The 16,537-nt window shown below is 37.1% G+C and overlaps 1 protein-coding gene across 1 annotated transcript; it reads right to left on the bottom strand.

Annotated features, from left to right (window-relative positions):
- Positions 1 to 10,427: 10,427 nt before the first annotated feature.
- LOC140508744 (olfactory receptor 52Z1P-like) lies at positions 10,428 to 11,387 on the bottom strand. The gene has a single exon (XM_072616620.1). It carries the CDS (start codon positions 11,385 to 11,387, stop codon positions 10,428 to 10,430), a length of 960 nt encoding a protein of 319 aa, XP_072472721.1.
- Positions 11,388 to 16,537: the final 5,150 nt, after the last annotated feature.

The following is a 16,537-nucleotide window of genomic DNA, read 5'->3' as shown; positions in this document are numbered from 1 at the left end:
TATATTACTTGATCCTCATATGGTCCTCATAAAACAGGCTATGACAAAATATGGGAAACAGAGGCATGGAGACTTGCCCAAGGTCACACAGTATAAAGACCACTTTAGCCAAATAATTCCCAATCTAGATGACTTGAGTTATCAATATAGGTCTTTTCACAAATTCCAACTGTATATATGTCAAGAGACATCTTCAGAAAAGAAAGAAAATAGAAACTTCTGAAAAATCAATGCAAGACTAGCCTGTATTAGTAAGGATGTGGTTGATAAGAGATTTCTTGGAACTGACTGGATATAAGAAGTTATTAGCACTCTTCTCAACCACCAGGAAGGCATCCTAGAGGGAGAGGGCTTCCTGGTAGATTCCATTAAACTAAAACTCGGAGACACTTAGTGCCTTTATGATCACTGTATGTTGTAGCCATGATGTTGCTCTCACAGCTCTCCAGTCATTCAGGCATCATATTTTATATTAGGGTACATTTGTACCTTACATGAGTTACATCTCACTTGGGGCAAACTTCAAGCATTGCTCTCCCCCACCCCTTACACATAATGATAAGGAAGATAAATAGAAAAGGGAGGGAGGAGGGGAAATAAAAGGGAAGGAAAAAAAGAGGGGAAGGGAAGTGGTTGGCAAAACAAGGTTATCCATTAATACTTTCATGTAATATACATATTGTTCATTTAAATCTGCTTTTTCCTAGTCATTCCTAATACCCTAGTACCTGCTTTGGTGACAGTAAATAACTTTAGGAGGAATTATAGGGTTACTTTGCTTCAGTGATGGACCATTTGAGATTATGTAACAATTTGTGATGGAGTGAATCTCAATGGATGCATGATTTTCTTGTTTTTAAATTAATTTATTGGTTTTCACTGTTCTAAAATCACTTCTGTAAGTCTTAGATTTTCTCCCCCTCCCTCGCTGAGATGACATGCAATCTTATATGGGTTCTATGCATACGTTCCTATTATATACATTTTCACATTAGTCATGTTGCATAGAAGAATTAAAATGAATGGGAGAAACCATGAGAAAAACCCAAACAAAACAAAACATAACACAAGACAAAATAGTCTGCTCCATTCTGTGTTCCAATTCCATAGTTCTTTCTATGGACATGAATGGCATTTTGCCTTGAGTCCTTTGGGAATGTTTTGAGTCCTTGCATTTAGCTAAATTCAGCAACACATTAATAGAAGCAAAGGCAGTGAAGAGTGGGACTAAACCAAGACTAGTACTTCTCAAAGCATGATATATGGTAGATAAGATGGCAAAAGACTGCAATTTCCAGTTGACTGGTTCCTCAAAGGGTCAAAATATGGAAGGGAGGAGAGTATATTGACTACAGTAAGAACTTCAGGGTAGAAGGACTTAGGAGTTACGCTGAGAAGCAAAACAAAAGTCATAAATCAGAGGGAATGATAAAGATATTGTGATCTGACAAAGGGATTTCAGAATGTTGTGTACATGTACAGAGTCACCTGTGACTGCTGGCAAGAACAAACTTAGGAAAATCTATATTTGTAGCTGAGTTTTCATGAAGGAACAGGCCAAGGGAATTGACTATAAAAATAAATGAAGAAATTATTGGATTTGAGGTATTTTGTATGCTTTACAGAAATTGAGATGCAAAGAAAGACTCTGAGTCATTCACTGAAGTCACTGAGGTAAATAGGGGGTTAGATAAAAGCTACCAGAAAACTGGTGATATAAATTTGGATCAAATGAATGTCAAAGAAGGAGAGCTGAATGAAAGATGTGATAGAAAGTCTAGAGATGCCAGTGAGGAGCAAGATATATTTCAAGTACCACCACCATAACAATGGGTCAGTGGAGTAACAGGGAAAGTACAATCAGTACTAGAAAAAAGTAGCCAAGTATGCCATGTCATGAATAGGTAGATAGGTCACAGTGAGAATCAGAAGATGGAAGAAGTTACAAAGGTTTTACAATGAAAGCCAGTTATTTAATTATTGAGTAGACATTCAAAGCAACATAATGGAAGGGTCATAAAGAACTGGAGTGGGAAATTTGGGAAAGGCAGGGTTCAGTAGGGGAACTTGCAAATAAGGAAGGAGTCAGTGGCACTTGGAAAATATTGCTTCTGAAATGACAGCTAGGCATTCAGAATGAAAACCATGATGGAATAGGAGTTTATTAGTTACCAAGAACTGATTCCAAAAGAAGAGAGTTTAATGAGTGATAATGATAGATAGAGAACCTGGAATTGGCAATATGGAGCCAGAAGTATTACAAATATACCAGTCCAAACAGTGATTGGAGGGTAAAGGTGAAAGTTCAACCCCTACTGAAAAGAGGGTCTAGGGAAGCTATGTAATCAAGAGGAACAAGATTTCAGTAAGAGCAGGAGATGGAAGAGGCAAGAGAGGAAAAGCAGAGGATGAAAGCACCTGTGTTACCTATGGAGCAGCCATTTCAAAGAGCACAGTAGAAGGATTGGATACATTTGAAAAGGAACATTTGGGGGCAGATTTCTGATTGAGTTGGGTGGAAAGAGGGAGCAGTGAGCAGACTACCAAGAGCAGAGTTTGAACAATGGCAGCTACGTGCTAAGAATCAGTGGCATTCAGAAGGCATGGTAGGATGGTAATATGCTGATTATTGAGAAAAAAAAATTTTAAAGGTCATGTAGGTAATCATCTTCCATGTATGTTTAGCCTAAGATGGAGTTGTTCCAGGGTGTGGGTAATCAGTATTTTGCTAGAAAGGGGGTACTGCAAACCAGATCCTGTGACTTAGAGAATGACTGGAGAACCTAAATAGAAACCTACTTTGTGCAGTTCATTTGTGTGAGTGTATACACACATTTACGTATGCATATGTGTATATGCAAACGTGTGAACATTTGAGTGTAAGATGCATTTACATGTTTTTGTATGTAGGTTGTATATGTAGTAACCAGCATAATACTGGACACAGTGGTTGCTTGAAAAATTCTTGATGTATTGACTGATGCAGATTAGTATCTCAAAAAGTATAATTGATGAGCCAATTTTATTCATTGCATAGAGGTTTATTTTATATTTATAACAAAATAATTGATAAAAATAAGAATTCTGCTTCCTCTAAAATCTGAGGATAATGGCAGATTATACCTTAACTTCAATTCCTCTATAATAATTCCTAAGAGGAAAAGGTCACATCCCATGAAATTGATCATTTATTTTTTCTCTTTAGTCTTTTGATGTTTATAGTTGTAGAATCAAGTGCACAGTAAACATTTTATTGTGACATTTTCCCTATTTTGAAGGATGTAACCTTGGCAAATCTAAAAATTACATATTCTACTTTTGCAGCCAGAAAACCCTAGAACTTCTCTGAAAAAAAACTGCCTCCCCTCTTGACTCACTTATACAAGTTTATGACCAACTGTATATTCTAAATCTCTCATTTATTTAATTGTCATCAACAATATAAACTTAATGTCTCCTCTCCATCTCCCTCAAAAACATACATGAACCTTTCTTTCTGGCAACTTTTGACAGAGGTGAACTGAAATATTGCACTCGTGGATAACTTCTGTACTCTATTTAAGCTGAAGAGTTCAGGGTATCTCTGATATTAAAAAAGTCTGTGAGAAAAAAAAATATTTCCTATTGTGAGGGTTTACGGAAGGGAAACAAATTATGATATGATGGATAAAAATCTAACATAGGAGTGGAGTAAAGAATAAAATTTTCATTAACATGTAGAAAATAATATGATTAATTATTTAGAAAAAAGTGGCACCATAAAAGAGATTACAGGAATAAATATGAATAAAGGACATATAAAACATGGTTCCCAAGTTGGAGTAATGAACTCAGCCCCATATTTGTGGTTTCATGGAACAGTATTAAGTCAAGAGAAAACTACATATATGTTATACACTGAAAGGTCCAGTTTGCAGGTCTTTTATAGTTAAAGTAGAGAGTCATTAGATGATTCATTCAATAGTTTAGTTTTTCCCTTGAGCTGGAAGTCCTCGAAAGAATGGTTCTCAACAGAAAGTATTAAATGCCCAGAATTCAGGCAGTAAATGAAGTTATAGTTGCTCTGTCACCGTGCAAATTAATGTCATAGGGTTAATTTAGATTTGTATTCTTAATACAATCTTTCTAATATTCTTACATTTAAAGATGTGTTTCTACATGGGAACTAAGATGACTATAAAATGTTGACTTCTTATTGAATCCTTTCCCACACACATCACATAAATAGAGCTTCTCTCCTATATGAATTCTGAGGTGTGCATGTAGATTTGACTTCTTAATAAATCCCTTCGCACATTCATTACAGATGTAGGGTTTCTCTTCTTTGTGAACCTTCTGATGAGCTACTAGATTTCTCTTGTAATTGAAACTCTTCCCACATTCATCACAAATGTATGGTTTCTCTCCTGTATGAACTCTGTGATGAACAATTAGATATATCTTCTGACTGAAACTCTTCCCACACTCATCACAAATGTATGGTTCCTCTCCTCTATGGACTTGCTGATGAGCAACTAGATTTATCTTCTGACTGAAACTCTTCCCACATTCATCACATATGTATGGTTTCTTTCCCATATGAACTCTGTGATGAATAAGTAGTTTTGTCTTTGTACTGAAGGTCTTCCCACAATTATTACATAGGTAGGGCTTATCTTCAGTGAGCAATTTTTTATGAATATTCGGTTTTGACTTATAATTGAACCTTTTGCCACCTTCATTACACTTATCAGGTGTTTCTATTTTATGGTTTCTGCTGCTCACCAAGTTGGGAGAAGTGAAGAAAATACTTTCTAAAGATTGCATGTTTTTATTTTTAGCCCACAGGGTTTCTTGAATAGAAAATTCAACTTGGGAGTAATTACGGGATTCTCTTGCTTTTGTGAGGGGCCATTTGAGATTATGTAACTATTTGTAATGGAGTCAGTTAGCATGGACTCCTCATTTTCTCTAATTAAATTCAGCAGCACATTAACGGAAGCACAGGCAGTGAAGAGTGAGAGTAATTCAAGATTGGCACTTCTCAAGGCATGATCAATGGTAAGTAAGAAGGTAAAAGACTGCAGTTTAGTGCTGAACTGTTTCTTCAAGAAATCAAGAGAAAGAAGGGATGAGAGTATAGTCAGCGTAGGCATAATGGCCTCCATGGTGAGGACAAAAACAAAAGACATTAGACAGAGGGAATGCTAAAGTATGATTAGACGAGGGAATTTCAGAGTCTATTAATATGAAAACACATTACTTGTGACTGGTAGCAAGATCAAAGTTAGGAAAAATCTGTATTTGTAACTCAGTTTGCATGAAGGAATAGGTAAAGGAAATTGAGTACATTGAAAAATGTAAAGTTTGAGGTAGTTTTTATACCTTACAGAAGCTGAGTGGGATAGAAAGCCTCTGAATCATTCACTGAAGTCACTGAAGTAGGCAGGGTCTCCTAGGAACAGTTAGACAAGAGCTACCAGACACTTGTGAAGTAAATTTGGATTCAGTGAATGTCAAGTGAGGAGAGGTGAATGAAAGATGGTGCTGGAGAGAGAATCTAGGAATGACAGCGGGTAGCAAGACCTATCCCAAGAATCCCTACCATAAAATGAGTCAGTAGGGTATGAGGGAATGTTCAAGCAGTACTACAAAAGGTAGCCAAGAATGGCATGTCATGAAAAGATAGGTCAGAGTGAGAACCAGGAGATGGAAGAAGTGGGAAAGTTTTACAATGTAAATAAGTTATTTAACTATTGAAGTAGGCATTCAAAATAGCACAATGGAAAAGACATAAAAAATTAGAGTGAGATATCAGGGGAGGGCAGGGATGAGTAAGGGTGTATGAAAATAAGAGAATATTCAATGGTATGTGGAAAATAGTGTTTCTAAAATGTTTGACAGGGATTTAGAATGACAGGACTGGGCAAGCCAGCTGCTCTTGTTATTTTTCATTGTCCTAGAGAATGAGTGGAGTACATAAATGGAAACCTAGTGCTATGCAGATCATCTGTGTGAAAATATTTTATGTATCTATACACATACATGTAGTTCATATACACACATATACCTAAATGCACACAATACACACACATATATATGTATCTCACATGTGCATGTGTGTAGGTATGTGTGTAATGAATATACATTGTGTTTATACTTGGTTTTGTGTACATATGTTTTATGTTCAGTACCTAGCATAACACCTGATACTTAGGGGTTTCTTGATAAATTCTTGATGTATTTATTGATGCAGACGGAGTATCTGAAACAGTATGACACCACCACAGGTGTCCTGCTTCCCAGCTTAACATTGGAGGAGTAGACTGTAGAACTTTCAGGGTATTCTCTCCCACTTACCCAAGTACTTTTGTAGCCCCAGATCCTTATTATCTCATAGTTCTTTGGAATGCCTTAGAAATAGAAGTTCCCTTTTAGTGAGAGAATAAAGAAATTCCTAGTGATGTTCATAAGTTTGGGGTTAGTGTAGAGTCCCTTCTGTTTCTATGGTGATTCCATTTCCATAAATTGAAGATAAACCCAGATGTAGAAAGGGAATGATCCCAAGGAAAAGATATGACAGTTTGTGTGAGACATTGTAATATGGGGTTATACAAATGTAAGGAATATTCAGAGAGAATAATTGTAAATTGGCTAACTTGAAATATAATTCCATACACCTTTAAATTTACTTTTTGGAAAACTTCAAAGTTATTTCGTAACCCCAAATTTCCTCCTGAAACAAAAGACTACTTTTTGAAAAATCTCTTGGCATTTGTTATTCATCTGTGAGTCATGAAATAATACTAAAGTCTTTACAATTTGAATAATAGAATGAATTTCACTCAGAGAGGACAATGGAGAGGAACATAGTGTATAAGAATAAGCTGAAACAATGAAGGAAAATTCAGGTAAAGAATGTCTTCATCAAAGTATTCTCAACATTGCTGAGCTGTTCACAGAGCCAGAGCTTCCTGGATGTTTGGAGGAACTTGTGTAGGAAGCTTCTGGTAAGATAGGGACAAGCACTGTACAGCATGGGTAGGTATTGATGAGTTGTGATCTTTGGAGGAAACATCTCATTGTGTTGGCATTACATGTTTCATTTTTCAATGATAATTGTGAAATGAAAATATGGTTCAGAAATGCTGGGAGAGGTGTGCAGAAAACCTCATAATTTCTTTGTTCACTAGGACAAGGAAGATGTGGTTGTCATCAGTAGTTGTTAAATGGTAAAATGTAGAACTATGTCTCTCAAGCTATAAAATTCTTTTCATTCACTGGGAGGAGTCTGGTCTGTCCTTAGTAACAGATTAATTTATTAATTTCAATTAATTATAATCCGGGTAGGATCATTATAGTGTCAAAGTTGAGGAAATCATGGAGGACATATCAGAATACCCCAAATACCTGGAAGGCAGTAGGAGCATGCTGAAACTAGGAGGGCAGCCAAGGCAAACAATTTTAATGTACACTGCTGAAGGAGTTAACTTTACCTCACATTAATGTATCTGAAATAACACCTTACCACCATCAAGGGGACCCACAACCTAACATTAAGAACAGTGAGACCAGACCAGAACACAACCTTAACTGTGGCAACATGTAGGGAATTGGTTGTTGTTTATTGTAAATGGACAAAATTCCATCAGGAATCTACTGGCCACATATTGACTTGTGTTTTATAGACCTTAAGGATGGAAAGACTGCTGATTCCAAGAGCCAGTATGAGTTTCAGTTGAGAGAGAAGTTGAAAGAAAAGAAGCTTACCACCTCATTGCATTTTAAGCCTGGAAGAATGCTGACAGATATAGTTGATGATGCAGTGCTCATGTTCGTTGTTAAGACCTTCCATAGATCATAGTTCTGCTGAGAAATCTTGGTTTTAAGGAGACACAGAAATCATCAGACCAATAGAAAGCAACTCTAATCCTAGTTGCAGAGAGTCTGGACAGCTTGCCTACTTACACAACAGTTTCTGAGACTAGTAGAGGTCCTCTAAAAATAATTCATTACAATCACATTTTTACATTAGTTGGTTTCCCATAAGGAAAATACAGATTAATGTAGGACACCTTATTGAACTCGAAGAGAAAAGAGATCACCTGCCAGTCTTCAAAGACAGATTAATTCACATAATGGATATCAGAATCAGATATTTTAAAAAAAATACACTATAAAGTCAAATGATGGGAGAAAACTCAACCCATAAGCAACACCTCTTGAGCTTAATGCTTCAACCAAAGAGTCTCCTGGTGTGGAGACATAACTCTTGGACCATAGTAATACTGCTAGCCTGCCTAGATCCCTTAAGATTTCAGAGGTAGGCGGACAAAACTATAATTCTAATGAGGATTATGATCAGTCCCATAACTTTAGCTAGCATAACTATACGGGCAAAGAAGTCAGTAGGTTACAGGAGGGTCAGTACTAACTGAACATGGAGAAACAGTTACATTTCTAATGATATGATAATGCTAAAATCAAGTCAACCAGCATTTATTAACCATTTACTATGTGTCAAGCCCTGAGCTAAACCATTGAGATAAAAAGAAAAGCAAAAATCGGTTTCTTCCATTAAAGAACTTATAATCTAATGGGTGAGACAACATGCAAACAAATAGGTAGAATCAGGTATAGATAAAATAAGTTGGAGCTTTTATGTATGTAATGTTTCTCTGGATGATATGGGCCTCAAATATATGTGTGTACACGTATATATACATATTTAAAAGCACATGCTTATACTTATCTATTAATAATTACACATTATTAGTTGTCTCATGTTTAAGTATACTTATTATTAAGTATTACGTTATCATTTTTGTGTTGCAGTTTTTGCTTTTGAATTTATATTATGTCTTTATTGCAGATACACTTGTTTACATTGGTTTTTGTTAGCACAACAGTTAGCACGGTGCCTAGGACACAGTAGGTGCTTAGTAAATGTTTATTGACTGTTAGCTATGCCTTATAGTTGTTATTTTACTGAAGATACCGTCTAATAGGACATTTGTTGTTATTCAGTCACGTCCAAACCATACTGTCCCTGGGGTTTTCTTGGCAGGGGTAGTAGAGTAGTTTCCCATTTCCTTCTACAATGGATTAAGACAAACCAAGGGTAAGTACATGTACCAAGTTCATGTAAATGTATGAGACCAGATTTGAACTCAGGTCTTCCTGACTCCAGGACCAGGATTCTATTCACTGAACCATCCAGATGCCCCATAATAGGACTACCACTTTTTTTATTGCTAAGCATACTTGCTTTTCTTTTATGGAATTGCATGTACTCTGCAAAATGGCATGTAATGCATTCAGCAAGTGATTTAGATTTTTTCTAGACATTTTCTTACTATTATCACACTTAAAAATTAGATTCTCATTTCGGGTGGTTTTACAATGCTGTTAACTTATACTGAGTTTACCAACTCTGATAACCTTCATATTTTAAATATTTTTAAACTTTAATTTGTATTTATTCTCTCTCATACATGTGTGTATAATATATATGTATATGTATATATTATACACACATACGTGTTTATCATATTCATTCCTATACATATTATTTCCCCACTCATACCCAGGTAATCTCTTGCTCAAAAGGAAGGGGGTGGATTTTTTTTATTTATTTAAAAACGAAGGAAAAAAGCAGTTCAGCAAAATGTACATATCAACCCTTCATAATAGCATATTCAGTATTTCACATCCATAGATTCCCCTCTCTAGAATGAAGAGAGGGGAATATAAATTTTCAACTCTTCTCCAAGATGAAGGTGTCTGACACTCACCTTTTCAAGCACTTGGTATGGAGTTCAGTCAATTTCTTATCCTGAACAAAGCACAGCAAAAATCGGTGAGGCAATCATTCTCTGGGTTAAATCTTTGTGTTGATGTTATATATCCATAAATTTTCAGAATATACAGTGTGTATTTATTAAAACAGTTACACATTTTCTTTCCCTCTGTTTGTCTTTCTTCTGTCTTACTGTGGTTATTATCATATTTACTAAGGAGATTATTATCGTCTTTTATCCACACCACTGACTTCATTGGAACGGAAAACTCAGCATCTGAGTGCCTGTTTTTCCATTACTATATAGAAAGTGAGCTGGAGCCCTAAGCCCTCAAGTGACTGGTTCAATCATTATGTATTAGAACTAGGACTTAAACTCAAATATTCTTGACTTTAATGCTCAGATCTTATCTTTAAAAAAATGTTGCTTTTTACTAATGGACATAGAAGGGGTAAAGCTTGAATTTAAGTTGTCTTTTTGCTTCTTGTCAGTTTTGGGGGTGGGGGAGGTATGATGGAGAGGCAAGGTGAAATTATTTGGTGACGTCTTGTAGATTCTAGTTACTTCTTCTCTTCCCCTCTCTGCTTCACCACCTAATGTAAAAGGTTCTGTCAGGTATAGCCAGTATCAGAATCTTTTCATGTTACATTAGCAGCTTGTCCAAATGGAGGAGAAGACTTGAATTACCCTGTCTTGAATCTGCTTTGTCTTTACCCCATAAATGATGGGATTGAGCATGGGAGGCACCACCACATAGAGATTAGCCACTAGGATATGGATGTGCCGAGGAATGGTATTGCCTCCAAAGCGGTGAGCAAAGAAAGAAAAGAAGGCTGGTGTGTAGAACATGAGGATCACACAGATATGGGAGCCACAGGTGTTAAGAGCCTTGAGCCTGGCAGACCAGGAAGGTATATTGAAAACAGCATGAAGGATCAGTGAATAGGAAATAATGATGAACAGGACATCCAGACCTGTAGAAAACAGGGCCATGGTCAGGCCATAGATGATGTTGACTTTGATATTGTCACAGGCCAACCTAGCTATGCCCATATGTTCACAGTAGGAGTGGCGAATGATATTTTGTCCACAATAAGTAAGCCGATACACCAGAAAGATGAAAGGAAAGCAGATGAGAAAACTCCTAACCACAGCTGCTACCCCAATCTTCCCAATGACTGAGGGGGTAAGAATGGTGGTATATCTCAATGGGTGACATATAGCCACATAGCGATCAAATGCCATGGCCAGTAGAATAGCTGATTCTGCCACAAAAATGAGATGGATGAAGAACATTTGGGTCACACAGCTGCCAAAGGAGATAGTGCCATAGTGGAACCAGAAAATTGCCAACATTTTAGGAGCTGTGGTTGTAGAGAGCAAGATATCTGCCAGGGCCAGCATAGAGAGAAACAAGTACATAGGCTCATGGAGGCTGCGCTCAGTGATGATAAGGATGATCAAGAAGCTATTGCCCATAATGGCTATAAGGTACATTGAACAAATGGGAACAGAGATCCAGGCATGTGAGTCCTCCAGCCCTGGGATACCAATCAGAATGTACTTGATGTCTTGAAGGCTGGTGTTATGGAATGCAGAGGACACCATAACTTACTGTCTGTTGGCTTGGCAGCTGTAATTAAATGAAATAGGCTTCAGTGCTACTTTTATCAGAAGTGCTACCTCATGGAAGTGAATGATTAAAACTAAAAATTAATTAATTATACTTTAAAGTGCTACCTTAGACACGATAGATGCTTGATTGGTTCCTTCTTGTGGCATATTCTACTATTTGTGAGGAAGAGGGAAATTAAGGAGTTAGTCTGAATATTGTACCTTCTTTACTTGTCTAGCATCTTCTCCACCCTGATCTTTGTCTCCTGGGTTCCCTCCTTTACCAGCTAAAATCCTACCTTCTGCAAGGAGATTTTCCTGATTCTCTTTAATGCTAGTATTTCTGTATGTTGATTATTTCCATTTTATCCTGCACATTTCTCATTTCTTCATAATTTTGTTTGTTTGTTTGCTTTGCATGTTGTCTATCCCCCTCCCTCTTAGAATGTGAGTTCCTTGGAAAGAGGACCTTTCTCTTGCTTGTTTTTGTTTTGCCTGTATTTCTATCCCTAGAATTTAGCACTGTGCCTAGAACAGAACAGGTATTTATTTATTATATATTAATGTATGTATTAGACAATAAATATTCAAATCAATTAATATTTAATATTTGTCAACTGACTGGCTGTCTGTAAAAAAAAAAGAATGTCTTTGGTTGCTCTAGGAGATACTAAATTGTGATAGTAAAGACAATTCCTAATTCTTCCCCCCATTCTCCAAGAAATGGTCTACCATTTTCCCAGTTATATCACTTCTCTGCTAAAGACTACTTCCATGGCTCCAAAATCAAAAGATCACATAATCTCAGATCTAGAAGGGGCTTTCGAATTCTACTGAATTCAGGCTGTACATGAAGAAGGTTCCCTTTTTCAATAAATTCAGGTGATCACGTAGACTTCTAGGGAAAGGAAACCTTCTGCTCCCTAAAGAAGCCCATTATGCTTTCAGTCACTTGTAATAAGTAGGAAGTTTTCCCTGACTCAATTCTAACATCTCTCTTATGAGACAGGTCTTCATATACAAGTTTTAAGTGACGGCTAGAAGGCTCAATTGATAGATCACTGGGCCTGGAGCCAGGAAGACCAACATTCATACCCAGCATAAGACATTTACTAGTTGTGTGACTCTGGTCAGGTGACTTATTTCCTCAAATATAAAATGCAGATGGGATAATAATTACACTTACCTCGTAAGGCTGTTACGAAGATCAAATAAGATAACATTTTTAATGTACATATTAGACACTTAATAAATGCTTGTTTCCCTCCTTCCTATTACCTGAGAGTAGACTGAGCTGCCTGAATGGGGACCCAGCTAGCTGGGTAACTCAGCTCATCTGCTCCCTACTGTCCCCCACTTCCTTCTCCTCTCCAAAGGAAGGTAAATTTGGATGGTCAGAGGATACCCAGTTAACTTGGGGTTTACTGGTTATATTTCTCTCTCTCTCTCTGTCTCTCTCTCTCTCTCTGTCTGTCTTACTGTCTCTGTCTGTCTCTCTGTGTGTCTCTGTCTCTGTCTGTCTCTCTGTCTCTGTCTCTGTCTCTCTCTCTGTCTGTCTCTCTGTCTGTCTCTCTGTCTGTCTCTGTCTCTCTGTCTCTGTCTCTCTCTGTCTCTCTGTCTCTGTCTCTGTCTCTCTCTCTCTCTCTCTCTCTCTCTCTCTCTCTCTCTCTCTCTCTCTCTCTCTCTCTCTTTCATCATTCCCAAAACCTTAAACCCAGAGCACCCTGAAGTTCATACACTGAACACCAATAGGTCCCTCACAAATTCCACTTAATGGTTGATTTCTGTACCCTCCTGGCTTCCGAGTGCTTATCAATACTGACTGTTGCTCTTCCTCTACCAGCTTGATTTGCTTATTTTATTTTCTTTTGTTCTTTAAAGGGGCCATTCCCTAGTTACTTCTTAGAGAGGCTTATTCGCTGAATGGCTCTACCTCACTCTGAGTACCTGAATAGGCCAAGGTTTGCCATTGCATCCTGGGCCTTCTCCAGTCATCCTAATGAATATCTGATCACTGGATTCAGATGACTTAGGAGGGGAAAGTGAGGTTGATGACCTTGAACAGACCTCCCTTACTCAAAACAAAGTCAAGTGCAAGTCATGTCATCATTTTTCTGATGTCATGATCTTCTCCGAAAATGAAGGACAAACACAGACATACAGAAAGAAGTATACGAAGACTTTGGGGACACTATATTTACAAAGAGCTCTCAAATCTCCTCATTTCCCCCTCACCCAATTCTTCCTGTATACAATCTACACAATTTCAATTCTTCTAATCTGTCTTCACATGTTATAGATTCAAGGACCTTTACTATTCTGGTTGATCTTTCACTCTAGAAGTTATTGATTTTAGTGTAATTTTATTTTTTCAATTATCAAAAATCTATTTTCTCTCTTAACTTTCCCATTGAAAAGAAAAAATATATATAACACCTATAATAAATGTGCATTGTGAAGCAAAGCAAATTAACATATTAATATTGATCATATTAAATATATGTGTGTATGTGTATGCATGTATGTGTGTATAAATGTATATATGTGCATATATGTGTATGTGTATATGTATATATATATATATATATAAAATTCTGAACCCTGAGGCCTTCCTTTCTGTCAGGAACCTCATTTTCTTCATCTGTAAAATGAAAAGTGTGTAATGGATGAAGTATAAGGATTCTTTGAACTCTAGAGCTATGATTAAATAAAATGAAGACTCTTGAGAGTCATCAGAAGTGATTTGATACAATCCATACATGGTCAGGAATCATTTCTATGATTTGTGCTCTTCTAGCCTGCGCTTTACCACTTCTAGTAATGGGACATGCTGACTCCACAAAGCAGCCCTGTCATACTGTTGAATATCTCTGAATGTTAGGAAGTTCCATTTTAGTTATAAGGACATCTTTCTCCCTATAATTGCCCCCCCTTCCCAAAACAAGAGATGTTTAATTAAACAGCATAGCAAAATAAGTAACAAGAAAGATTCCATTCCCTTTCCCATAGCAGAGGAGGTCTAGTCTCCAACAAAGTCTCCTATACTACCAGTCAGCCCCACCCACTCAAAAAACAAAAGTCAAGTGCTAATCATGTCATCATTTCTCTAATGGCGTAGTCTTCTTCATCAATGAAGAATGAAAACACACACACACACACACACACACACACACTACCAGTGTGAGAGGGGACACACAGAGGGACAATGCATGGTCATGGAACATGAGTGACTGGAGAATACACGTGGAGGGACTCATACACAGGGAACATACATGTCTGGGGTTCATACTTCTGACACTTCTGCTTTTACTGCAGAGCCACTGATATCTTCTGATGATACCATCAATTAAAAGTCTTTCTCCACTGAGTCTGATGCTCTGTCTTCTCTGCCATGCTGCTCTCTGCTGACATCTCCATTATGGTGTTCAATGCCCTGGATTTAGCTACTAAAGCCTCTTCTTCTATCAGCTTCTATCAACACATAGTTTATAGACCAGTAACTATTTAAATTTTTTGTGATTTCAAATCTCAATAAGCTGGTAATAGAAGTCGTTCAGTATTTTTCAATCTTTCCTTTCCTTTTATTTTCTTTTTTTGCTGTCACTCACTCATGATGCAGCAGTATGTGATATTCTAAAGTTTCTTTTATTTTTTTTTATTTCCCTGAGTTGATAGTTTCCCTGCAATTTTGACCAGTTTATCCCAGCTCCAGCCTTCTGTAGTCAAAGAGATTAAATCTTTTTTCCTGAATCCTCATGCCAGCCCTTCAGCTATTTGAAAACAGTGCTCATGCCTCCACTCTGTCTTCTCTTCCCCAAAGTAAGCATTTCCATTTTCCTCTTTATACCATGGAACTGATTGCCCCTTATCATTTCCATTGCCTTTCTCTGAATCTTCTCAAACACGCGAATATTTTTATGCAAATCTTGTTTTTTTTTGTTCCTTCCTTCTCTGCCTACCACCTCCTGGGAAGAGGAGAGAGGCAGGATGAATATACACACATGCTGCCTTCTCTTCCTCAATTTTTTATTACCTCAGAAATTTATAATTAGAACAATATCATTAAGGTGGCCAGGAATCATGTGTGAAAAGGGCAAAATATCAGTTTTACCCGCTGTTTTTCAGTTGCTGTGTTTCCTGTCAGAAAGCACCTATGTCAATACCTCTCACATCAGCTGCCCAATTCATAACAAGAGTCATTGAATGTTTATGTTCCCCAGTACAAATAGTCTGGAGGATCAGCTCCTCCTTTGGTTTTCCTGCTCCTTCCTTCTACTTCTCTCCTTACATCTTTCCACTCTACTGGAAACAAAGTCTATGACACGTCTTTCCACTCTACTGGAAATAAACTCTATGACTCCTCCACATACCTCTGCTGCCTGACTAAGTACATGTTTCTAAAAAGCAATAGCCTGTCTTACCTGTGTCATGGATGAAGAGAGAAGCAGAGACATCAGTGAAAGAAGGAATCAAAACAGAGTGAATACACAGAAATCAGGGAATGTGGTGTTTATTCTTATCTGGCTCTCCCTCAGGTCCTCATTTAGTCCTAGGGGATTAATCATCTTCCTTCTCTCTATTCAGAATTAGATTATGAGGACAGAGTCCCAAGTTTTTAAATCCATAAGCATTTTTTTCTCTTTAGCATATTCCTTACATTTCTTCGTGGTCAGGTTTCACTTATAAATATTAACTTAATGAACATAGATTCTCAGATAAAATACCCCTCATCACAAATCAACATGTTCTCATACCCAAACAAGCACAAGAATAATGACACTCAAATACCAATTATAATATGAAAGAGCACAGTAATATATAATGAAAGTATGACCCCCAATCACCCCACCACACTCCCACCCAGGAGGACTGAAAGAATAGGAAAAATACCTTTGGGAGAACTAGATTCAAGCAAAAAAAATATTTTCCCCCAAGTATATCTAACTTTTTAGTTTCTTCCGATTTGCCCAATGAATCATGAGTCACAATCAGTAGATATATGTAGAACAAGAAAAAAGGAAGCAGTTAACTAGAATTTATGCAGCGCTATAAGATATGCAAAGAACCATACATATCTTTTTCATTTGATTCCTTTTTTTTTGGAACTCTGATCAATTTAATGGCCAAATGTCCAGAGAAATTTA

The sequence above is a fragment of the Notamacropus eugenii genome, chromosome 5 (genome assembly GCF_028372415.1).
Source record: "Notamacropus eugenii isolate mMacEug1 chromosome 5, mMacEug1.pri_v2, whole genome shotgun sequence".
NCBI classification, from domain to species: domain Eukaryota; kingdom Metazoa; phylum Chordata; class Mammalia; order Diprotodontia; family Macropodidae; genus Notamacropus; species Notamacropus eugenii.
Note: the sequence above shows the minus strand (reverse complement) of the source record. Positions and strands in the feature narration are given on the sequence as shown.